A 24435-nucleotide genomic window follows, 5' to 3' on the forward strand; every position below is an offset into this window, starting at 1 on the left:
ACTCGACTTACCATTAACTCAGTTTTTCCCTAAAGGCCACCTTCAGCATTCACTGTCGCTCATTGGAAGATAAGTCCATCTTACCGTCTTTCTGGCTGGTGTTATAATGACGTTCGAATGAGTATTTTTCCAGCTCATAATAGTGCGATGGCTTATTCAGCGCTTTGCATGGCCTTCAAACGATATGAAAAGTAAGGCAATTCCGTTTCGGCATTGAACGATGTGGCTTCTCCACTTTTTCTTTTTTCGACAACGGTATAGACGCCACAGTATTCCTAATGCAGAACGAAAATCTAATTTATCGCAATCTGTATGGTCAGGCAACCGCTTGGTGTCTGACAAGGCCAATACTTTGCTCCAGCGGCCTCCGGCTGCAGCCTTTACTTTCCCTTTCCTCCTCGTTCCTCAGCGTCACTCGCCGCTGCCCTCGAGCGCAGGCAAAGCACCCTCGCTCATGGGACACTGTCTGGCCAGGCCTCCCATACATTCATGCAGGCGATCAACCTCCGCATCCAGGATTGTTTAGATGCAATGTCGTTGTCACCAGTCTACATGTGTAACGAGTCTGCTCCTTTCCTTTGTACGTAGCGTACTGCTATCCCATTTGGTCTGCTATTCCCTTATCACCCGCCGCATTACAGCACATCCTTCAAGTAATTTTAGAATTTATAAATGGACTGATTGGGCTTGGACCGTTACTGGTAAGTATTGTGGTGGTTCTTTATGTATTGGTTTTTATATATTATGGAAAGTTGAAGTTAATGTTATGAAGCCTGCTTCACAACTGGAAAATTATTTACATCAGAGACTCAGTTGTGGTACTTCTCGCAATTAATTTGCCCGACTCGGTGTTTATTTTAAAAGACCCTATCACAAACATATGACAATGTACTTACTACGCAAATTAAGACGTACATCGTAATACTAAATAACAAATGGAAAAAAAGTGAAGATCAGGTGGCACACGGCTTTCTTTTAGTATAGTTTTACGAGCTACTAACTCTGTATCAGCATGAAAGTCTCTATAATGCGGATGGCTTAAGCGTACGACCTTTTTTTTTTATTTCATGGCTTTAAACGTCTGATCCAATATGCAAACAAAATTCCAGAGATATGTGACTGTATTTGTTATTAAAACTGGTTTTTGGTAATTGTGGTGTCACCGCCAGACACCACACTTGCTAGGTGGTAGCCTTTAAATCGGCCGCGGTCCGGTAGTATACGTCGGACCCGCGTGTCGCCACTATCAGTGATTGTAAACCGAGCGCCGCCACACGGCAGGTCTAGAGAGACCTCCCCAGTTGTACAGCCGACTTTGCTAGCGATGGTTCACTGACTTCTACGCTCTCATTTGCCGAGACGATAGCTAGCGTAGCCTTCAGCTACGTCATTTGCTACGACCTAGCAAGGTGCCATGATCAGTTTCTATTGATATTGTGAATCTTGTACCATAAAGAGCGGCGTTATCCATTTATGGATTAAAGTTAAGTATTCCACCAGATACGTCCGTTTTTCTCAATTCTAATTCCCTTGTCATGTTCCAGACCTCACGCCAGCCTGCGTGAGCTAAAACGCGTGCATTTCGGCCTCCTTTAGCAATACGGTTGGCTCTCCTACCAATCACAACAGTAATTATTTTTACTTTTGTGAAAATGCAAGGCTAAAGAGATTCTCGCGATTTCGTTAAGTGAGGATCGAAAAAATTTACTGAAGTCAGTTTACTCAAATATCATGATTCAATATTGAAAGTATTGATTACTTTTATTGTTGCAAAGGAAGAACCGCTAATCAAGAGAAATTTACATTTATTTTTACTTGTCAAAATTAGAGAATATTAAGATATTAATTAAGACTCAGATCCGCTATGATTTAAAACAATGGCGCTGACCTCTGCACCAACGATCCCCTATAAAATTTGCATAAAGAAATTAATTTTACCTCTTCATGAATATAGGAGCTGGTGCATATAAAAACTGACAACACTTTTAAGTTATATTTGATTATATTTAGGCTAAATATTACATGAAACTCACACGTTTTCGTGCCTCGTCACAAAACGTCTTCTTATACTAGGAAAAATAAAGAAGAGGTGAGAGAAGGAATCTTTTTGCAAAAATACAGAGATCGCAATTACATTCGCAGATCATATTAATTGATTACAGAGTCTTTGTTATTTTTTTGAGAAGAGTTAATATTTATATCTTTGGAAGTTCACACAGTAACATATATGACAGTAATAATATAACACACTTTGAGGCACAGTTGGCATTCAGATTTACTCGCATTTGTTTCCTTCTGGATGGTTAAACAGGAAAGTGATTCAGAAAAGGTTCCATTTGATAATGATAATGATGAACACACTTAAAGTAAAAATAGTGATTGATTATTACTCGAAGTATCATATGCAACTTTCTATTAAGTGCTATAGGTATTTGTGGTGTCACCGCCAGACACCACACTTGCTAGTTGGTAGCCTTTAAATCGGCCGCGGTCCGTTAGTATACGTCGGACCAGCGTGTCGCCACTATCAGTGACTGCAGACCGAGAGCCGCCACACGGAGGTCTAGTCTAGAGAGACTCCCTAGCAGTCGCCCCAGTTGTACAGCTGACTTTGCTAGCGATGATTCACTGTCTACATACGCTCTCATTTGCAGAGACGACAGTTTAGTATAGCCTTCAGCTACGTCATTTGCTACGACCTAGCAAAGCGCCATATTCAGTTACTAACAGATAATATTGTGAATCATGTGCCGTCAAGAGCGACGTTCATCATTAATGGATTAAAGTTAAGTATCAAACTACTTACGTCCGCTTTCTGAATTTTAATTCATTGTCATGTTCCAGACCTCACGTCAGTATAGTCCTTCCCTCCTCACGCAAGCTTGCGTGATCTAAAACGCGTGCATTTCGGCCTCCACCAGTAATACGGTGTTGACTCTTCTGCCAAACCAACCATATTGTCTGTATTTTCACACAGAATCTTGCAAGCTGTCACTTACATTAATCATAAATTCGAGTCTGAGTGATACCAAATGTTAACATCTTAACGTAAAGAAAAGTATTATCTTCTCAGGAACATTCAAATCGTGAGCTACACCCATAATTTTTATATATGAAATTGGTGAATTCATCCATAGCGCTTTTGTTGTCTATGCCTGAGGTCACTTTCAGAACTCTGATTAATAATCAAATTAATTAATTTGATAACATTGATCTTAAGCTGCTGGTGCACCCACGTACCACCACAATAAAATAAAAACCGTGAGTAGTTGAGGTAGGAGGTAGTGTATGTGATTACAGTGGTGCGTTGAAGTTTACAAAGTAATGACAAGTTTCACCAATCCTTTTGTAACTACAACTAGTTGATAACTCTCACACAAAACTGAAAAACACACATCATAAAAGGAATGGTGTGTGATTGACAAAGCATACTTTGGGCTGTAAGCTATACAAATTCTTTCCTGAAGTAATTCCTTTTGCAATGCAATCTGGCTTTGTTTACATGACTCCACTGCGGGGCCCAACTCTATTCAGATGGAATCAAGTACGACCAAGTACACCATAATCTTTGGTTCACTGGAGAACAGAGAGCTGTGACTATCATTTAACAACCTTACTCTTTCACTTTGATGCAGGCGGCAACAGAAAACGGTGCGCTGTGGCCGAGGAAAGGCCCGCTGTGCCAGCTGCATTGTTCTGACGCGTCCACGAAAATTTGCAAAACACGCCGTCTGCCGTTCTGGTTATCAGAACGCGGGGAACTTTCCTATCAGAGGCCTGAAATCCCATCAGATTTCAGTGTGAGGTGCACCCGTGCACTGGTCTGGCCAAACCAGTTAGCGTCTTGTCACGGTCAGTGCGCCCCCCCCCCCCCCCCCAACCCCCCGTCGGAGGTTTGAGTCCTCCCTCGGGAATGGACGTGTGTGTTGTCCATAGTGTAAGTTAGTTTACGTTAGATTAAGCAGAGTGTAAGCATAGGGACCGATGACCTAAGCAGTTTGGTCCCATAAGATCTCACCAAAAATTTTACAAATACACTCCTGGAAATGGAAAAAAGAACACATTGACACCGGTGTGTCAGACCCACCATACTTGCTCCGGACACTGCGAGAGGGCTGTACAAGCAATGATCACACGCACGGCACAGCTGACACACCAGGAACCGCGGTGTTGGCCGTCGAATGGCGCTAGCTGCGCAGCATTTGTGTACCGCCGCCGTCAGTGCCAGCCAGTTTGCCGTGGCATACGGAGCTCCATCGCAGTCTTTAACACTAGTAGCATGCCGCGACAGCGTGGACGTGAACCGTATGTGCAGTTGACGGACTTTGAGCGAGGGCGTATAGTGGGCATGCGGGAGGCCGGGTGGACGTACCGCCGAATTGCTCAACACGTGGGGCGTGAGGTCTCCACAGTACATCGATGTTGTCGCCAGTGGTCGGCGGAAGGTGCACGTGCCCGTCGACCTGGGACCGGACCACAGCGACGTACGGATGCACGCCAAGACCGTAGGATCCTACGCAGTGCCGTAGGGGACCGCACCGCCACTTCCCAACAAATTAGGGACACTGTTGCTCCTGGGGTATCGGCGAGGACCATTCGCAACCGTCTCCATGAAGCTGGGCAACGGTCCCGCACACCGTTAGGCCGTCTTCGGCTCACGCCCCAACATCGTGCAGCCCGCCTCCTGTGGTGTCGCGACAGGCGTGAATGGAGGGACGAATGGAGACGTGTCGTCTTCAGCGATGAGAGTCGCTTCTGCCTTGGTGCCAATGATGGTCGTATGCGTGTTTGGCGCCGTGCAGGTGAGCGCCACAATCAGGACTGCATACGACTGAGGCACACAGGGCCAACACCGGCATCATGGTGTGGGGAGCGATCTCCTACACTGGCCGTACACCTCTGGTGATCGTCGAGGGGACACTGAATAGTGCACGGTACATCCAAACCGTCATCGAACCCATCGTTCTAAGCATTCCTAGACCGGCAAGGGAACTTGCTGTTCCAACAGGACAATGCACGTCCGCATATATCCAGTGCCACCCAACGTGCTCTAGAAGGTGTAAGTCAACTACCCTGGCCTGCAAGATCTCCGGATCTGTCCCCCATTGAGCATGTTTGGGACTGGATGAAGCGTCGTCTCACGCGGTCTGCACGTCCAGCACGAACGCTGGTCCAAGTGAGGCGCCAGGTGGAAATGGCATGGCAAGCCGTTCCACAGGACTACATCCAGCATCTCTACGATCGTCTCCATGGGAGAATAGCAGCCTGCATTGCTGCGAAAGGTGGATATACACTGTACTAGTGCCGACATTGTGCATGCTCTGTTGCCTGTGTCTATGTGCCTGTGGTTCTGTCAGTGTGATCATGTGATGTATCTGACCCCAGGAATGTGTCAATAAAGTTTCCCCTTCCTGGGACAATGAATTCACGGTGTTCTTATTTCAATTTCCAGGAGTGTAAGTTAGGCTCACAAGCACAACGGTGCATGCTGGAATTGTCAAACGTCAGATGGCTGACTCAAGACGAATAAGTTCACCCTCGTGACTCATGATATGTCCAATATGACACACAGTTTCACTGTCAGCACAGTTGGAAACTGTCACTGGTTCTCAGTGCAACGCAAGATGCAGACCGCAAGTCTTACCATCTAGGGAAACACCTGGAGTTTTCCACCAGGCAAGGACCAGAAGACCAAAAATGCAAAGAATCACAACCACCGTCCACCAAGACTCAGTACGGGCGCTTAATTAGCAAAAATGAAACTGTCCCCAGATTGTCCAAATCAGTCAAACTATCCTCCACTCGAAACTTCCTGGCAGATTAAAACTGTGTGCCGGACCGAGACTCGAACTGTGAGAACAGGCCATGAGTCGTGCTTGGGTAGCTCAGATGGCAGAGCACTTGCCCGCGAAAGGCAAAGGTCCCGAGTTCGAGTCTCGGACCGGCACACAGTTTTAATCTGCCAGTAAGTTTCATATCAGCGCACACTCCGCTGCAAAGTGAAAATCTCATTTTGTATCCTCGACTCATCGAAGCTCCCCTGTTGACTGTTCTGTTGGCCTGGTAGGCAATCCAAACACAGCATCGGGATTCCCATGCTAGTGGAGCAAGCCTTCACTTTGAACTCTGAAAGAAGGCTGTTAAGCTCCCCAGACAGTCATGCTCATGAAATGTATGTTTTTTCCGCTTCCGTCGGGGGAGCTGCAGTCTTGCCTTCACTAAACACGTACGCCAGGCACTCTGTATCGTCGCAGCTTCCAACATGCTTACATTTTTATGACTTTCCCACCATTTGCACAAAGGCTCAGTTCGCAGCAGTCTCTCTTAAATGGCTTCTTTCATCCTCTTTCCGCCAACTGCTGTCTTCGCGACGGACTGCCGCCTGGTCCAAGTAAAATGTTTTGCAAACCAGCACCCCCCTGTCCAGCCCTAAGCAGATGGACGAGCGTGCTGTGTCCGGAAGTCCCAATGAAGGTACGATCCACTGAGTGCTGCCTCCCAGAATCACTCACATAGCCGTGTCGCTGCTCTCAGAATTTAAGGCCCCATTCCATCTCTCCTTCCCTGTTCTCTGCTACCTCCATGATAGACCCTCGGGTACAAATTCTCTACATGTTGCAGGTACTGTTATAAGAACTTTCTGCTCACAATTTACTCTTGCATAAAAGTCGTAAACCAAAGGTAGTACTGGGGAACATCGAGATCATGACCTACAATATGAATCTTAATCTGACTGACAATGTGGTTAAAGTGAGAGAGAGGTGTACCTGTTCCCAAACTTGTATTTAATTACGGTAAACAAATGCATTTCTTTCCATTCTATCAACGTACTTAATCTTTAACGCATTTTGCCTCCATAAGTCCCAGGAAAATGATAACAAGGACTATCCTCAAAGACTATGGTGTACAAAATACTTCTACGCTCTACAAAGGACTGCCAATCACGGCCCTTACACACCAACTGCACAACTACTCGCAATTTAAAAGCTGCAATAACGTATCTGTAATCGTGTGCCAGAGATAGACATCTATTCTTCCTCTGGATTTCAGCCTGATACCGACTAGCCATGACATGAAAAAAATAGGAAGCAAACACTGCACTTATAAATAATGTCCTATGTGAGGGTGCAGGCTCCTCAAAGTGCTTTCCAATAAAATCTATTGTTTTGGTTTCTGTACTGAAATTTAACAATCATATTGGTAATACATTTTGTTCAATTCGTGAAAATTTATCTTCAAAACCTTTTCTTTTCTTGAAAGCAGTGTAAGGCAGTCAGTGCAAAGAAGGTCTTCTAAAGTGGCATCGCTTAGGTGTATCCCAGTGTTTAATTTAAAACTTCATCTTCAACCAGCGTCATCGATGCAAATATCAAACAGAATAGGGGATATATCACATTCACCGGTAATCCATCGAGGACAGTGGTACAACAATCGGACATGAAGTACTTGTACAATGATAACTGAAACGGAGACTTGCATTGTAATCCAACATTATTTATTCAAAACATGGTACCAATTTCGATGCTTTTTGGCGTCGAAACTGATAATGCATTTTGAGTAAACGACGCTGGATCACAACTATCATTATTCAAGTGAATCACATACTTTCTCATTCCTTTGTTCGACGAATGAGTCTGACAGTTTCACACCTATATCTCACACAAATAATTTTTTCGTTCATCCTAGAAATGCAATTATTTGCTCTATTATCTACTACTGCTTTATAACTTTTCACAGTTTTTGTTACAACATTAGCTATGGTTTTCTCAGAATCAAAAGATATTTACTGTTTTTCTTGATTAGCTATCGTTACTGTTTTTCTTTATTAGCTCTCGTTGTTTTTCAATGTAAAGTAAAAACACTAATATCATCTGTGAAAAGTATAAAATCATCATCTCTTAACAATACTAACGGAAGGTCACTGATGTACATCACAAGCCACAGACAAATCAAAATAGAAGCAAGTGGTCCTGACCTCTTGACCAAATCAGGAAAAATCTTTTGAAATCGGAAAGCAGATTAATGGAAATACTATCCAGTGAATACTAGTCATTCTGAAACGAGATATTGTTACAGCTGTAACATAGTGTCTTGTAGATACACACTACCCTAAGTAGACTGTTACCATACACTGTATTTTAAGAAGTTCGTACTTCAAGTAATATCTTGTGTCAGTTATGACGATCATTTCTTGTTTATATTAACGGGTAGCTGATATCTTTGGTACCATTAAAATTTACAGGAGAACCGCTGTCCACTATCGCTGGCGTTCGTACCCGTCGTAGAACCGCCATCGGACTCGGCAGTGATCGTCGATCCTCCAGCAGAAATTCTCAGGACCGGCAGCTACAACCAGGTCCCCATAATTGTGGGCGTCACTTCCGCAGAAGGCACCGTCGTACCCACCTGTAAGTAACATGGTCTGTGCGCATTCCCTGCTATACTTCGTCTACTTGGATCAAGTATGATTCACATGCAACTTTTGTAATAGTTACATCTATACACTATTCTGATTACGATTTCTGCGAAGGTCGCCATGTTTCGATTCAGGTCCAGATGGAACCCCAATTCGGTTTCATAGAAAATATTATGCGGCATTAGCCCCTTACGTAGCTTGCGTTTATCGTTAATCTCTCGCCCACAAAAAAGTTGCGAGCGACTACAAAAAAGGTAGGTGACTCCTATGTATAACAAAGGTAAAACAACGCACTCGCATAATCACGGACCAATATCCTTTGGTTTGCTGCAGAATTCTTGAACGCTTTGTTAGAATACAATAAATTTCCTTGAGACATAAAAACTTCTGTCCGCAAATTAGCACTGATTCAGAAAGCATCGCTGGTGCGAAACTCAGCTTGCCACTTTTCTCGCATGATTTCTACATCTACATCTACATAATTACTCTGCAATTCACATTTAAGTGCTTGGCAGAGGGTTCATCGAACCACAATCATACTATCTCTCTACCATTCCACTCCCGAACAGCGCGCGGGAAAAACGAACACCAAACCTTTCTGTTCGAGCTCTGATTTCTCTTATTTTATTTTGATGATCATTCCTACCTATGTAGGTTGGGCTCAACAAAATATTTTCGCATTCGGAAGAGAAAGTTGGTGACTGAAATTTCGTAAATAGATCTCGCCGCGACGAAAAACGTCTTTGCTTTAATGACTTCCATCCCAACTCGCGTATCATATCTGCCACAATCTCTCCCCTATTACGTGATAATACAAAACGAGCCGCCATTTTTTGCACCCTTTCGATGTCCTCCGTCAATCCCACCTGGTAAGGAGCCCACACCGCGCAGCAATATGGAGGATGGAGAACAACAGGCAGATTCCATGTTCCCAGGTTTTCCGGAAAGCGTTTGACACGGTGCCTCACTGCAGACACTGACGAAGGTCCGAGCATTTGGAATAGGTTCCTAGATGCGTGAGTGGCTCGAAGCCTCTTTAAGTAATACAACAACCCACTGCGTTGTCCTCGACGGCTTGTGTTCATCAGTGGAAGTGTAATAGGACTGCTCTTAACCTCTATATACATAACCTTGCAAAGCGAATAAGCACCTGATGTTGGTAGAAGGGAAGACGAATGCTCGACTTCAATTTATTGGGAGAATTTTGGGAAAGTGTACCCATCTATAAAGGAAACGGCGCGTAGAATGCTAGTGCAACCCATCTTGACTACTGAGCGAGTTTGTGGGATCTCCATAAGGTCGTATTACAGGAAGATATCGAAGCAATTCAGAGGAGTGCTGTCAGATCTTTGACAGGCAGGTTCGATCAGCACTCGAGAATCATGGAGAAGCTTCGGAAACAACGCTCTTTTCGCGAGGCACTATTGCGGAAATCAGAGAACCAGTATTTGAGGCCGACTACAGATAGATTCTACCACCATCAACGTGCGTTTCGCGTAAGGGCCACGAAGATAAGACGAAAGAAATTAGAGGTCATAAGAAGGCTTAAAGACTGTCGTTATTCCCTCGCTCTATTTGCGAGTGGACCAGGAACGGAAATGACCCTCCGCCCTGCACCGCACAGTGACTTGAGGAATATGTATCTAGCTGTTAAAGTACTCGGTTCACAATAAAGTTCGATTATTGCACACTCCTGAACAAAGCTAACACTCAACCATGTGGGTATTGGTCGTCACAGCTGCGTTAGATGCCAAAATGGAGAGTGGAGCATGGAAAGTTTAAAGTCATTAACGACCGTCGTGGGGCAGATCATAACATTTTTTCATTTCTTATCCTGTTGATGTCCGCCCCGATAGCTGAGTCGTCAGCGTGGCGGTCTGTCACGCCACGGAGCCCGGGTTTGATTCCCGGCTGGGTCGGAGATTTTCTCCGCTCAGAGACTGGGTGTTGTGTTGTCCTCATTATCATTTCATCATCATCAGTGAAAGGCAACAGGAAATCACCACTGAAATACTGAAATCACCTCCCTAGACGCTCATGCGGTGGACCTCTCTGACGAGACTTCCCCCTTGACAAGACACAAAAAGTTTTTTTTTTTTTTTTAATTCTGTCGATGTTTGTGTACTTTGGCTGTGCTGAATCTTCGTGCAGTATTGAAAAGACAAGGAAAAAGATGAACGAAAATAATTAGAAGCCAGTACAGACCAGAGCTCTACCAACTCCCAATAGACCACCAGACAAACGTGTCAATCTAACATTGATAGTTCGGGAATTTAAAGAAACATGTAACTGCACGCCACAGGAAGCACAAACTGTTGACCCATAGTACTGTAGAAGCTGCTGGACGCACATTTTATGGACTTGTAGCGCGCAGAATCCTGTTGCTACTGCAGAGCTGTTTGATCGTTCTAGTGACCGAAGCAAAGATCGCGGACTTGAAGGAGAACTTCACGATGCTGATCGGCTCCCAGCTGCCACTGCCCACGGAGGAACAGCGGGATCGTGCGGCGGAGCAGCTGGAGCAATTCTACTTTGGGGACGAGGGCTTCTCCACGGACGACATGCAAGCCGTTATTGATGTAAGTATATGCCTTTCGCCACTCTACTGTAACAGACAAATCTTCTAAGGTCGTGCTGAGATTACGTCAGTCCCGGAATCAATTTGAGAGGCATTCTTGGTTTGCCCACTTGGAAGAACCACATCCTCAACAACATGTTGAGGTTCTAGGTTTCTGAAAAGAAAAGAGATAATGTTTCAAAGGCGTTGCGTGTGTATCTCTACCTGAGGATCAACTTGTTTGGAATGGTTTGAATTGTAACATAGGAGGTACTCATTAAATCGATAATCATTAAATGGAGTTTATTGATGGTGTCGTAGAAAATACAAAATAAAAAGCTTGTGCTTCCTTAATTCTACTATCTTATATCTAATATAATAATCCCAGTATTACATGACGGACTCTCATCATTCTGAGTCTCCATAGGGAACTCAAAGACTGACTAAAATTACTGTGTAACTCACCGCTTTTAACATGTATTCAAGAATTTTTATTACAAAATGAGTAAAACATTATCCGAGTCAGAAATTCCCAGAATATTTTTAAAAGGACCAACCATCATTTGTCATTACAATAACAAAAATCCATCGAAGTTTCTCGGTCCCGTGTTAGTTGTAGACAATAACCATCAAACTCATTGCTACATCTAACACAAACGATTGTAAACAGGAATGATCTTTCTTGTATAATATTTAATCTATATCACTTTTTAACTTGGAAAAGCATATTCCCAACGAATGATACTGTTAAAATCTCGTTGATAGAATTAAGTTAAAAATGGTACAGTCTTGTTTAAAATCCCAAGTTCCTCCAGTCAAAATTGTGACGTAATAAACTTATCCATATTTGCTATTGCTTATTTATAATTACCCACGAAATCATTCAATGTCTGTCATCTTCTAACAAGTCCATTCCTTCACCACTCCAAACGGATTGGGATCGATTGCCGTAACAGGTCTGACATAGTAACAAACTGTCTGACTTTTCTTTATTCTCATTGAAGTGGAAACGGTGAGCACCGGATGTAAAAGGGTCATAGTGAATCGTAGTAGAATAAAAGGTTAATCCCTAGTATATTTTATCTTCGTGACAAAAGCATGTAATGGAAGCGAATGTGACTGCATACGGTGACGAGCGATTCTATTGGGATTCATTACATGTATCGGATTTTAGTGCATCTCTCGGATACTTCTGCAGTGGGAGAGTCTTTCAGTGGGGGTGAATCAAACTGAAGATTGATTCCCATACAAATCAGTTATTTATTACATAAAATTTCAGTTCAGTATAAAGGACAACCTTATCAGGGGTAAATCTTAGATTATTATGTTTTTCTATAAACATGAAAAGGCGTCCATGTTGTATAAATTAATTAAATTGACCAGTAAGAACACTTCTCGATAGTAGGTGGGATAAGATATCCCGTTAATACCTGTTCAAGGGAAGTATCACCATGCATGTGTGGGTTCATTCTATTTAGAGTACGAGAGGCTACTAAGAATAGATAATGGAATCAGACCAACTAAATCAGCTAATTTCGTTACTTACTAACTCCTTGGCGATACAGCCCATGTAGGGCCTTGGCCTCTCTGATGGTTACACCCCAATTCTGATGATTTTCTGCTCGTTTCCTCCATCTCCTGACTCCAATCTTTCTCAAACCATTTCCCATATCCTCCATCCATCGTTTCCGGGGTCTTCCTTGTCTCCTTTTGCCACCTTTATTTTCTGTGTAAACCTTTATGGCAGCTCGATCCTCCGACATTCGCTCTACTTGGCCCAGCCATCTCAATCTGTTACACTTAATTTCAGTCACCAAGTCAGGATTTCTATACAGTTCTTCCAATTCTTTGTTTGTCCTTATCCTCCATTGCCCCGCCTCATACATGGCCTCAAAACTGTCTCTTAATATTTTCCTCTCCAATCTTTTCAAGAGCTCTTCTTCTGCTGCAGTCATTGTCCATGTTTCTGAGCCATACATTGCCACCGGTCTTATGACTTTTCGATAGACAGTCATTTTCGATTTTCTACTCAGGCTAAGTTACTGAAGGATCTTGGTCAGGACCGAGTAAGCTCTATTTCCTGCAGCAATCCTAGATTTTTTTCTTCTCTTATTCTGCTCTCCTCCGTAATCAGCACTCCTGGGTATTGTAACTTCTCACATCTTTCATAATTGCCTCTGTTCAACTTAATATACACTCGTGGAAATTGAAATAAGAACACCGTGAATTCATTGTCCCAGGAAGGGGAAACTTTATTGACACATTCCTGGGGTCAGATACATCACATGATCACACTGACAGAACCACAGGCACATAGACACAGGCAACAGAGCATGCACAATGTCGGCACTAGTACAGTGTATATCCACCTTTCGCAGCAATGCAGGCTGCTATTCTCCCATGGAGACGATCGTAGAGATGCTGGATGTAGTCGTGTGGAACGGCTTGTCATGCCATTTCCACCTGGCGCCTCAGTTGGACCAGCGTTCGTGCTGGACGTGCAGACCGCGTGAGACGACGCTTCATGCAGTCCCAAACATGCTCAATGGAGGACAGATCCGGAGATCTTGCTGGCCAGGGTAGTTGACTTACACCTTCTAGAGCACGTTGGGTGGCACTGGATACATGCGGACGTGCATTGTCCTGTTGGAACAGCAAGTTCCCTTGCCGGTCTAGGAATGCTTAGAACGATGGGTTCGATGACGGTTTGGATGTACCGTGCACTATTCAGTGTCCCCTCGACGATCACCAGAGGTGTACGGCCAGTGTAGGAGATCGCTCCCCACACCATGATGCCGGTGTTGGCCCTGTGTGCCTCAGTCGTATGCAGTCCTGATTGTGGCGCTCACCTGCACGGCGCCAAACACGCATACGACCATCATTGGCACCAAGGCAGAAGCGACTCTCATCGCTGAAGACGACACGTCTCCATTCGTCCCTCCATTCACGCCTGTCGCGACACCACTGGAGGCGGGCTGCACGATGTTGGGGCGTGAGCGGAAGACGGCCTAACGGTGTGCGGGACCGTAGCCCAGCTTCATGGAGACGGTTGCGAATGGTCCTCGCCGATACCCCAGGAGCAACAGTGTCCCTAATTTGTTGGGAAGTGGCGGTGCGGTCCCCTACGGCACTGCGTAAGATCCTACGGTCTTGGCGTGCATCCGTGCGTCGCTGCGGTCCGGTCCCAGGTCGACGGGCACGTGCACCTTCCGCCGACCACTGGCGACAACATCGATGTACTGTGGAGACCTCACGCTCCACGTGTTGAGCAATTCGGGGGTACGTCCACCCGGCCTCCCGCATGCCCACTATACGCCCTCGCTCAAAGTCCGTCAACTGCACATACGGTTCACATCCACGCTGTCGCGGCATGCTACCAGCGTTAAAGAGTGCGATGGAGCTCCGTATGCCACGGCAAACTGGCTGACACTGACGGCGGCGGTGCACAAATGCTGCGCAGCTAGCGCCATTCGACGGCCAACACCGCGGTTCCTGGTGTGTCCGCTGTGCCGTGCGTGTGATCATTGCTTGTACAGCCCTCTCGCAGTGTCCGAGCAAGTATGGTGGGTCTGACACACCGGTGTCAATGTGTTTCTATAACACGCTGCTTAAAGCAATACCGCTATAATTTCCACAGTTTGCTTTGTCCTATTTCTTATGAATCGGGCATACAGTGGCCTTGTTCCACTGGTCTGGCATCTCTTCCATTTCCCATATTTCCACTATCAGTTGATGTATCAATCTTGTTAGATGTTCACCTCCACCCGTGATCATCTCTGCTGAAATGTTGTCGTTACCTGGAGCCTTATTATTCCTTAGGCTTTAGATTGCCCTCCTAACTTCCTATATTGTTGGTATAGGCACAGGTCTTTCATCCTGACTAGCATTCTTCAGCGGTTGGTCAGCCTGTTTTATTTTCTTCCAGCATTTCTCTTTCTGTAGTGACATTCAGCAGCTTACTGAAATATTCGGCCCATTGGTCTTGAACCTGTTCTTCTCCTCCTATAAAATTTCCTTCTTTATCTCTTTAGAATACCGTACGTGGTTGGAGGCTTTTCTTCAGTTCCTGAACTCTCTTGTAGAATTATCTTACTTCTTGATCATTATACTCTTCTCCTCGCTCCTTAATCCATCTCCTGTCTAATTCTCGTTTCTTTCTTCTGCAAATCCTATCTGTCTCTTTCCTTCTTTGCTTTTCTTCATGAATTCTTCTGTATTAGACCTTCTTGTCCTGTTTATTATTTTCTTCCTTGCCTCATTTCTCTCTTCCACTGGCTTTTTACAGTCTTCATCGTACCATCCTGCCCTTTCTTGTAAACCTAAAACTTCTTCTGTAGTTTTTTGTAGAACTTCTTTAATCATATTCCACTTCTCTTCGATGCTTTCCAGAGCTTGGCTTTGTTTAACCTCACACTTCTTCTGCAGTTCTGTTTCATACTTTTCAGATACTCCCTTCTCTTTGAATTTGGAAACATTGTATCTTCGCGGAGCTTTTCTCTTCCTTCTGGATCTATGGACGGCTAGGCGTTGTCTGCATTTCACTCTTACCATATAATGATCCGAATCGCAGTCATACCCCCTGTAGCTATCAACTTCAAGGCTGTCAGACGCATGTACCCTGTCGAATACCACATGGTCAATTTGATCAAAAGTAGTGCCATCTGGCGAGCGCCATGTGGCTTTCGCCATGTATTCTTCACTACCACTGCATTGCCCGTGGCAAAGTCTTTGTCCATTTTTATTAAACACCTCACCCAGGCTCTCATTTCCTACTGTTTCTCTCAAGGCTTCTTCTTTTCCCACTTTTGCATTGAAGTCACCCATCACAATCTTTACAGCATTCCTTAGTATGCATTCTAATTCCTGTTCCACTCGACCACAAAACTAATCTTTCACTTCATCCTCATCATCTTCTGTGGGTGCATACACACACATACTAGAGTGATGTTGAAGACGTGGGCCTTCATTCTCAAAATACACATCCCTTCATTTATGGGATTAAAATTTATGACTGCTGCTTTATACTTATTGTCTACAAGAAAGCGAATACCACCTACTATACCACTGTCTCCTCCACTATACACAATTCTGCAATTACCACTTCTTGTGATACTCTTTTCCATCTGACTTCTTGAATTGCTGCTACTCCTATGCGGTATTTCTCCATCTCTTGTTTGAGTCCATGTAGAGCCCCTGGTTTGTTCAAAGTTCTTACATTCCAAGTTGCAAAGTATACATCATTTTCCGTTTACGGTGTCCTTTTCCTTCATCAGCATCATCAATCCAGCTGCTCCTATCTTCGAGTTTCGTAACAATATGGTTTTTTTTTCGATATAGGGTTGTTAGACCCATGATCAACCCCCAACTTGGAGGGCCTGGAGCTCTATCGGGTTTACTCCCTTAGGGAGACTGGCTTCACCACGCCTCTAGAGACCACCCTGTCATATGTTGTAGGAAATTGAAAATGATGCGGAAAAAGGATGGGCTTAGGGTAGGATAGGACAGAACACAGGTTATCGATAGGACGTTGTGGGACAAACTTCGTCTGACTCCTCCCCTTTGGCCTGTGCGGCATGGGTGATCCTGCTGGTAGCTACGCTAACGCCGGCATAGCCCTCCGGATCTAGAGCACGGGCTGCGCTGAGGCGGTGTCCCCTGACGAGGAGCTAAGTTCATTAACTCTAGTAAAATTCATTACAAGAGCTTGACATTATTGATATGGATATTCACTATGATTCTAGAATCGAGTTCTCTCTGGTAAAAGGAATTATTGATCATAAAACACAGATTTGTCGACACGTGGTCTCCAGCACCACGCAAAAGATGGGCGTGATTCTACTAAACGTTTTGCTTCTAGAAAGATACTGAACAACCCGCTCATGAATCATAATGATGGAAACAAGAAACAGTAATCTGAACACAAGATTACTATGAAACACCCGTGGGGCGTTCATTCATAAAAGATACAAAGTCCGCTGCGCTACTAAAATTTCGTCGCCTTTAAGCATTTCGTTTAATTATCACTCCGATAAACTAACAGCACGAGCTACCTGAGGCAAGACGAGGAAGTTATCGACAGATAGAATCGAGAAAAAAACACAAAATCTTAATTTGCACGCGAATCTATTGTTTTTCAGCGGGAATATTATTGTTCAGCAACTGAAAATGGAAGTGCTTATACTTTCTAATTCCATAACACCATAACTCACACAACGCAACCCGGCTTTTATACTAAGGCCATTTTCCAAGGGAACAACCACACTCACACGTCGGAGTCTGCAGAAAAACATCTGCCCGCCCGCTGAGGAAACATCCTCGTTTTTTTCTCAACGGAAAGGTATGACGCCCCTAGGCTGGCCAGTCGAGTGAAACAGAAAACTGGGAAATCTCGCAATCCGCTTGAACATCTCTAGAGCTCAAACTGAGAGGAAAGGAGCGTAAACTGGAAGGTTGGAGAGGATACTGTTGGGGGAAGGAGACTTATTTGATGGACTCCGAACATTCAAAAATATACACCCATGCTTCCATATCATGCATATAAACAAATCAGGATCTAGTAATGGAAATGAAGAGGGTGCTGATCCCAACAGAAAATAAAACAAAACGAATTATTACACTCTTCTCCTAAACACCGGCATATGCTGAAGATATGATAGTCAGAGCAATAAAACAGTGCCACTAAAACGTAATGAAATCATAAAATTATGGAAAGGCATTTAAGTACAGTTATCTCCTTATCAGGGCTTTGACATCACTTACATATTACGAGGAGTTTATGTTGCCTACATTTTTGTCCTCACTTGATTACTACATCCTCCACCTGAATAGATTCTTCAGCAGTGTTCCAACTGTCATCACCTTTTCTCCTTTAAGGATATGATTTTATCTATTGCCGAAGTCAGGATTTTCAGACTACTGTCTAACTAAGATTAAGATAAAACAGCCACAGGTCACAAACTGTTTAATTTGCTATAACTGGTTTCGACTCTCTGACGCGAGCACCGTCAGATTAACCTGGACACAACAGGATTAAAAGTACGGATCAGTAAAACAGTCAAACACTAGTGGCTGTTTTATCTTTATACTATTACAACGGTCGCTATGTCCTTGGTAGACCATGCCTGCGTTTGCTACTATAAAATTTAAAGACTGCTGAGAGTGTCGAGATAATTCATTGGGTTCAATCCAAAAGATTACCTTCTTATTAAAGACCAAAATTAAAAACTTGGGTGTATGTTTTTGTGAATATATGTTAGTGGGACAGTTTGTGGTCGTTGGATATGTGTGGTAAACAATAGTGGTAAATGTATATTGCGATAGATGCCTCCAGAGTTGTCACATCATTAACGAAGTTAGAAATCATACACTTGCTACAAAAATGCGATAAGGCTGGTACGAAAACTGTTTTCGTCAAAACAGAACAGTAAGTTAAAATGACCTGGCGAAAGCACGATTAGTCCTACCTTACAAACTTAATTTCTTTTACTGTAATAAAATTTTCATTTCACTTACTGTAAGAGCATGAATTTACAACTATGAAGGGTTTTATTAACAACGCTGACACATAAATCTAGGAACCGGAAAGTGAAGGCAGCTGAAGAATGACAACATTCTCAGCGAGCTCAGGTGGTGACGAACGACCACAGAATCAATCTAGACTCATATTTACCATTTGAAAACAGTTAGAGGAGCCGCGAAAGTCAAACAAAGCATTATGTTTCCTATTCTTAGTAAAGAAAACACGCTATAAAACTGTTAGGGTTAGACTGTGCTTCATGTGCCGAAAATGCGCTTATTTTTTTGTCTTTCTTGTTTACATCAGCGCATGTTGTCCATTGCTTTCCCAGTGAGTGTGATTGTGGAAGCTCTGCATTTCATTCATCTGGAGTTGCTGTAACCGTTTCCTTCGAAGAGACGATTATAAGTCTTTTGCCACCCGTCAACGACAACGTCATCAGAGGTGGTCATAAGGAAGAATTCTGTACAGATCCGTCAGAAAATCGATCGCGTCCTTTTCAAAGGAATTATCGCAGTATTCATTTTCAATCATTTTGAAATATCACGGAAAACATAAGCATGGATGACCGGGTGAAATTCGAGGCGCTTCTTCTTACTAGTGCCAATTAAGCGGCTTAAGCACTCCCAATAAGCTGTGTTTCCCCTATAGTGGTGTTGTAAGACGGTTCAAATGGCAAAATTTTTTTATGCTTGTTGCGCAACATTATCAGGACAGACGTCTCAAGTGCTACTTTGTATGTGTTGATGCAATTATCTGCTATCTTCCAAGTAGTTCTACAATGTAACTGTTTATTTGCAGCTGTTTTCAGACTTGTACTTCATACAATCAGCGGACTCCTTCGCTAGGACCGTAGCCAACTCGAACAGCTTACCTGTTCACTTCTATTTCTTCGAGTACAATGGAACTGGCTCTACGGATTATGGTATGTGTTTGTCATGAGACGTTACTGTTGAATGTAAATATATTATGTTCCTGACAAGCGTAATGATTACATTTAGTGTGGTATTAATAACGTCCAAAGTATTACCGAAAATTTCGTAGTTCTAATAAACCCTTTATTGCAAGGTGTACTTCCATGTCTGCAGTCTTAGTTTTACAATGTGTGACAATAACCCTAATCCAGAATAACTTTAATTATTGGGTAATAAAAGCTTTCGAAATGTAGTGCTACAGAAGAGTGCTTAAGATTATATGGGTAGATCACATAACTAATGAGGAGGTATTGTATAAAATTGGAGAGAAGAGAAGTTTGTGGCACAACTTGACTAGAAGAAGGAATCGGTTGACAGGGCATATTCTGAGGCATCAGGGGATCATCAATTTAGTATTGGATGGCAGCGTGGAGGGTAAAAATCGTAGAGGGAGACCAAGAGATGAATACACTTAACAGATACAGAAGGATGTAGGTTGCAGTAGGCACTAGGAGATGAAGAACCTTGCACAGGAGAGAGTAGCATGGAGAACCGCATCAAACCATTCTCTGGACTGGAGACCTCAACAACAACAACAACAACTGCTAGTTGTCTAAATATATACCATTTTCTTTTTAGTGTGACGTATTGCTCAGTACATAGTTGTCAGTTTTGTTTCTTCGAATTTCATAAAGCAATATAACAGAGACTCAACCTAAACAACTATCATCCAGTTAGTTTAGCCTATGCTACACACGAGCATATAAAGCATGAGTCTTTCAAAACCTCCGAAGCAAACGAATATGACGCTGAAACATTTCAATATAAATAAAAGGTGGTAATGTTCCAGAATGATGCTATAATTGTTGCTAGACATTTTAGATTAGCAATACGCCTGTTTCGGCATAATCGTCATCTTCAGGTTATTTGCAACTAAATACGCTTTGTTAAAATTGTGACATTATTACTAATAACAATTTTATTTTACTGTGTGCTAGTACTTCCTTCTACATTGCAACGTGGCGCAGTCGTCTTATAATCTTACTGTTGCGTAGGTAGTTTCCAACTAAAGCCAAGTTTTTAAATATCTGTCTTAATGTCTGTTAATTTCTGTTGTACGCAGATGCAATCTAGGCCTTTTATCGTTTGTACATATTATTGTGATTTGCAACTAATCCAGCGATGCTGTATGGTTACAATTTGTTTATTCATTTGTAATTAGCCATGCGTGGTATTATAATCTTTGTTACGTTTTTGTAGTGTGTATATATCACTGTCTTTGTTTTATTACAACTAACCCGAATCGAGCTGAAAGATTTCAGTAAAGTTATCTAGAATATTTTTATGTTTTAGGTCCGTTTGGTCGTTTAATATTTTATCAGGGCCTGTACGTGAGTGTATAAAGATTTCGATTCCTTCCAAAACACAATGAAAATCTTACACATAACACAAAAGGGAATTATAATGGACACTACTAACACAGTTCATCTTTTGCTTTCTTTTCTAATAGAAAATTGGCAGAATGAATACTTGGGCAATACTGTGTTTGTCAACTAGTACTATACATATGGTTAAGTCTTGGTTTTTTATAACGTTCATGAAAGATTACAGAAAAATATTTTTTACTGTCAGTTGTAAGACGAAACATTTGTTTTCTTATTGCCAGAGTTGATTAAACATACCTGGAGGTTGAACTGTTTTGTAGCCAGCTGTAGTGAAATTTCTCTTACAATGAAGTGTAGTGGTCAGTAGTAAATGAAGAATTGATATTTTGTACGGTAAAACCACAAGCGTGTTCCACACTGTCATGCACATGCTCCCTACCGCAACACGAGAAACCTTTCATGTCAAGTGGCTCTGGCCACGGAAACCTACCTATTATATTCCCAACTGTGTTTGTTGTACAAATGTTTTGCAGGTATGAAGCATGCAGGAGAAACTCCGTATCTGTTTCCGAGCAATTCATCGGGACCAGACACGGACCCCAATTCCAACGACGGGCAGGTGGCAGACCTGTTGACAACTCTGTGGACCAATTTCCCCAAATACAGGTAAGGCATGACAGTAAGAATTCTACTTATTTAATTTTGCCGAGCAAAAGCTTCCTAAATCAATAATGACTTGAAAAGTATGTTAACTAGTGGCATTTAAAATATTATCCTGAATATATCACAAATTGTACACCAGTAACCGCATAATAATCGATAACAATGATGCTTAGTCACTGGAAACGAAACGTATGTAGTAGTAACAAGTGAAATGATCAGATAGTTCAGAAGACATTCTGGCAGCCATGTTTAGAGCAAATGCCTTCACTAACAACTTTTATTGATTTGAAATCTTTGGTTCCCTCTGTTGATATCAGTTATGTATTTGACACATTCTAGAGAGATGAGCTGACATACAAACAGGTAATTTTATTTACCTTTGTATCTCAGGGCATATTCCAAGCCTGTGTTTTTCCTAATTTGACTACTTGGAAGGCTTACATGTGAGGTATTTTGAAGGTAATGGTCCCGATTTGCGTTTGGTATGGGTGTGTGTATGGTATGGTTCAAATGGCTCTAAGCACTATGGGATTTAACATCCGAGGTCATCAGTCCCCTAGACTTAGAACTACTTAAACCTAGCTAACCTAAGGACATCACACACGTCCATGCCAGAGGCAGGAAACTAACCTGTGACCGTAGCAGCAGGGCGATTCCGGACTGAAGCATCTAGAACATCTCGGCCACAACGGTCGGCTGTATGGTATGGAGTTTGCGTTGTTGATTGTCGTGAAAAAGAGAGAGATTGAAAAGTGAATTCGGCACATACCTTAACGACTCGGACAGTACCAGGACGGTAGCCGAAAGTAACACTTTCATTGGAGGCGTTATCGTAAGCAGATCACCATCAAGTCCCTCATGCCTTCTCTCCATAAGATACTCCAGTGAATTTTGGAACTTAACCCAGAACATCGACGTGAAATTTGGTGATGAAGACACGTACACCATAACTTTTCACCCAATCCGGCAGAAAATGGAGGTGGGAATCGCTTCAACCGTGACTCCAACGTCTACATAAGAGCTTTATAGATTATTGTAGCGGACGTCGCAGCCAGTGGATTGCGGGTCAGAGCAATATAATCAAAAAGATTTCCAAGGTCTGTCCTCAAGGCTCCATAAGTGGTCCGTTGTTTTTGGATCTTAGTATTGAACCCTACTATATCTGTTAGACAATCAGACTCTACTGAACGTGTTTATGCTCACGCATATGACATTCTAGTAGTTGTGTCTGCAGACTCCAGGACGAGACTTGAGGCAAAGACGAATGATGTGCTCGCTCAGATGCTGCATTGGTGCAAGGACAACAAACTGATTATTGGTATTCATAAAACCACACACAGACGTCTTCAGGGAAGAATTTCTCTTGCCAGAAATCCTTCCTTGTGGCTTGACGGAAACCCTGTAAAACGCAGCACTATTTGTAGTTATTTGTGTGTGTTCTTCTAGACGAGAAAAGAAACTTTCTAGAAAATATAAAATCTGTTACTCAGAAATCGGCTAATATTATGCATACGACTTGCCGTAATGACACTACTGATTATAAATTACAATTGCTTGTGGTGCGGTTACATCACGAAGCTATCTTCTACACCGTTACGGGCTTCCCTGCCAGCATCTGGAGGCATCGCCTTCGACAAGGAAGCTACGAAACAATACTGCGCCCATTTCAGTGGAGCGTAATTCTGAGGCTCACCGGCGTCTTGCGCACTATACTGGTCGAAGGGTTGCTGGTGATTCACGGGATATGTCCGATGGATGTCGTTGTACGTTACAGGGCAGTGCTGTATTGGTTTGGGCGTGGACAATGTGATCGTGCGTGCGAAGTCACATCGCTCATGTTACTGATAAACGACATTTACGAGCCTGCAAGTTAGATGAATGGCAGTCTGACTAGAGCACTAGAAGCACTGCATATTTCTAATCATCGGGAACAGCTCCAAACTGCTCTTACTCGAGGTATGGTGCACCTACTGGCAGGTCATGATCCATACCCTAAACATTTGCATCGAGTGGCATGTAGTAACACACCAATCAGTGAATGTGGACAGGAAGATTCCACTAGTCATATCTTTTTCAAATGTCCCCTTTTTCAGGAAGAGAGAGATTGCGGACTATTAGACTGCGATCTGCAAACAAATCAAAGTGACTGAAACTTGTGGATCAAAGTTAATATCCAGAATGAAATTTTCACCCTGCAGCGGAGTGTGCGCTGATGTGAAACTTCCTGGCAGATTAAAACTATGTGCCGGACCGAGACTCGAACTCGGGATCTTTGCCTTTCGCTAGCAAGTGCTCTACCATCTTAAGCCTTGCCCCCGCAATATCCTTCTTTCGAGGAGTGCTAGTCATGCAAGGTCCGCAGGAGGGTTTCTGTGAAGTTTATGAGGTAGGAGACGAGGTACCGGCGGAATTGAAGCTGTGAGAAGAGCCGAAGCCGTCCCTTAGTATGCTCAGATGGTACGGTACTTGCCCACAAATGGCGGAGAATTCCACTGCAGAGTGAAAATTTGACTGTGGAAACATCCCCCAGGCTGTGGTTAAGCCATGTCTCCGCAATATCCTTTCTTCCAGGAGCGCTAGTTCTGCAAGATCTGCAGGAGAGCTTATGTGAAGTTTGGAAGGTAGGGGAAGAGGTACGTTTGGAATTGGAGCTGTGAGGACGGGTCCTGAGTCACGCTTGGTAGAGCACTTGCCCGCGAAATGCAGAAATCCCGATTTCGGGTTTCGGTTCGGCAAATAGTTTTAATCTGCCAGGAAGTTTCATAGTTAATATGATTGCACATCGAACTGCTTAAATTTCAGTCTATAAAATCAAGTGGACGCTCTGAAATCAAAATAGCTCTCCTTCATTGTAAGACAGGAAAGAATGTAAGAATGTTCTCACTACCCGAACCTGTATTCATAGACTTGAGAACTGCCGAGGCACGTACGTACCCATGTGGTCAATGTAGAATAGTGTAGCAACAACAGGTTTAGAAGTACAT

The 24435-nt window shown here is 43.2% G+C and overlaps 1 protein-coding gene across 3 annotated transcripts in view; it reads left to right on the forward strand.

The window, feature by feature from the left end:
• The window catches only part of LOC126281422 (juvenile hormone esterase-like), a 103650-nt gene that overhangs the window by 70204 nt on the left and 9011 nt on the right, over window positions 1–24435 (forward strand). For all 3 annotated transcript variants that reach the window (XM_049980366.1, XM_049980367.1, XM_049980365.1), the window contains 4 exons: window positions 8243–8408; window positions 10829–10995; window positions 19291–19414; window positions 21322–21454. In XM_049980366.1, the coding sequence (XP_049836323.1) occupies window positions 8243–8408; window positions 10829–10995; window positions 19291–19414; window positions 21322–21454 (590 nt within the window). The remainder of the gene's footprint in view (window positions 1–8242; window positions 8409–10828; window positions 10996–19290; window positions 19415–21321; window positions 21455–24435) is intronic.

The sequence above is a fragment of the Schistocerca gregaria genome, chromosome 7 (assembly GCF_023897955.1).
Source record: "Schistocerca gregaria isolate iqSchGreg1 chromosome 7, iqSchGreg1.2, whole genome shotgun sequence".
Taxonomy (NCBI): Eukaryota; Metazoa; Arthropoda; class Insecta; order Orthoptera; family Acrididae; genus Schistocerca; species Schistocerca gregaria.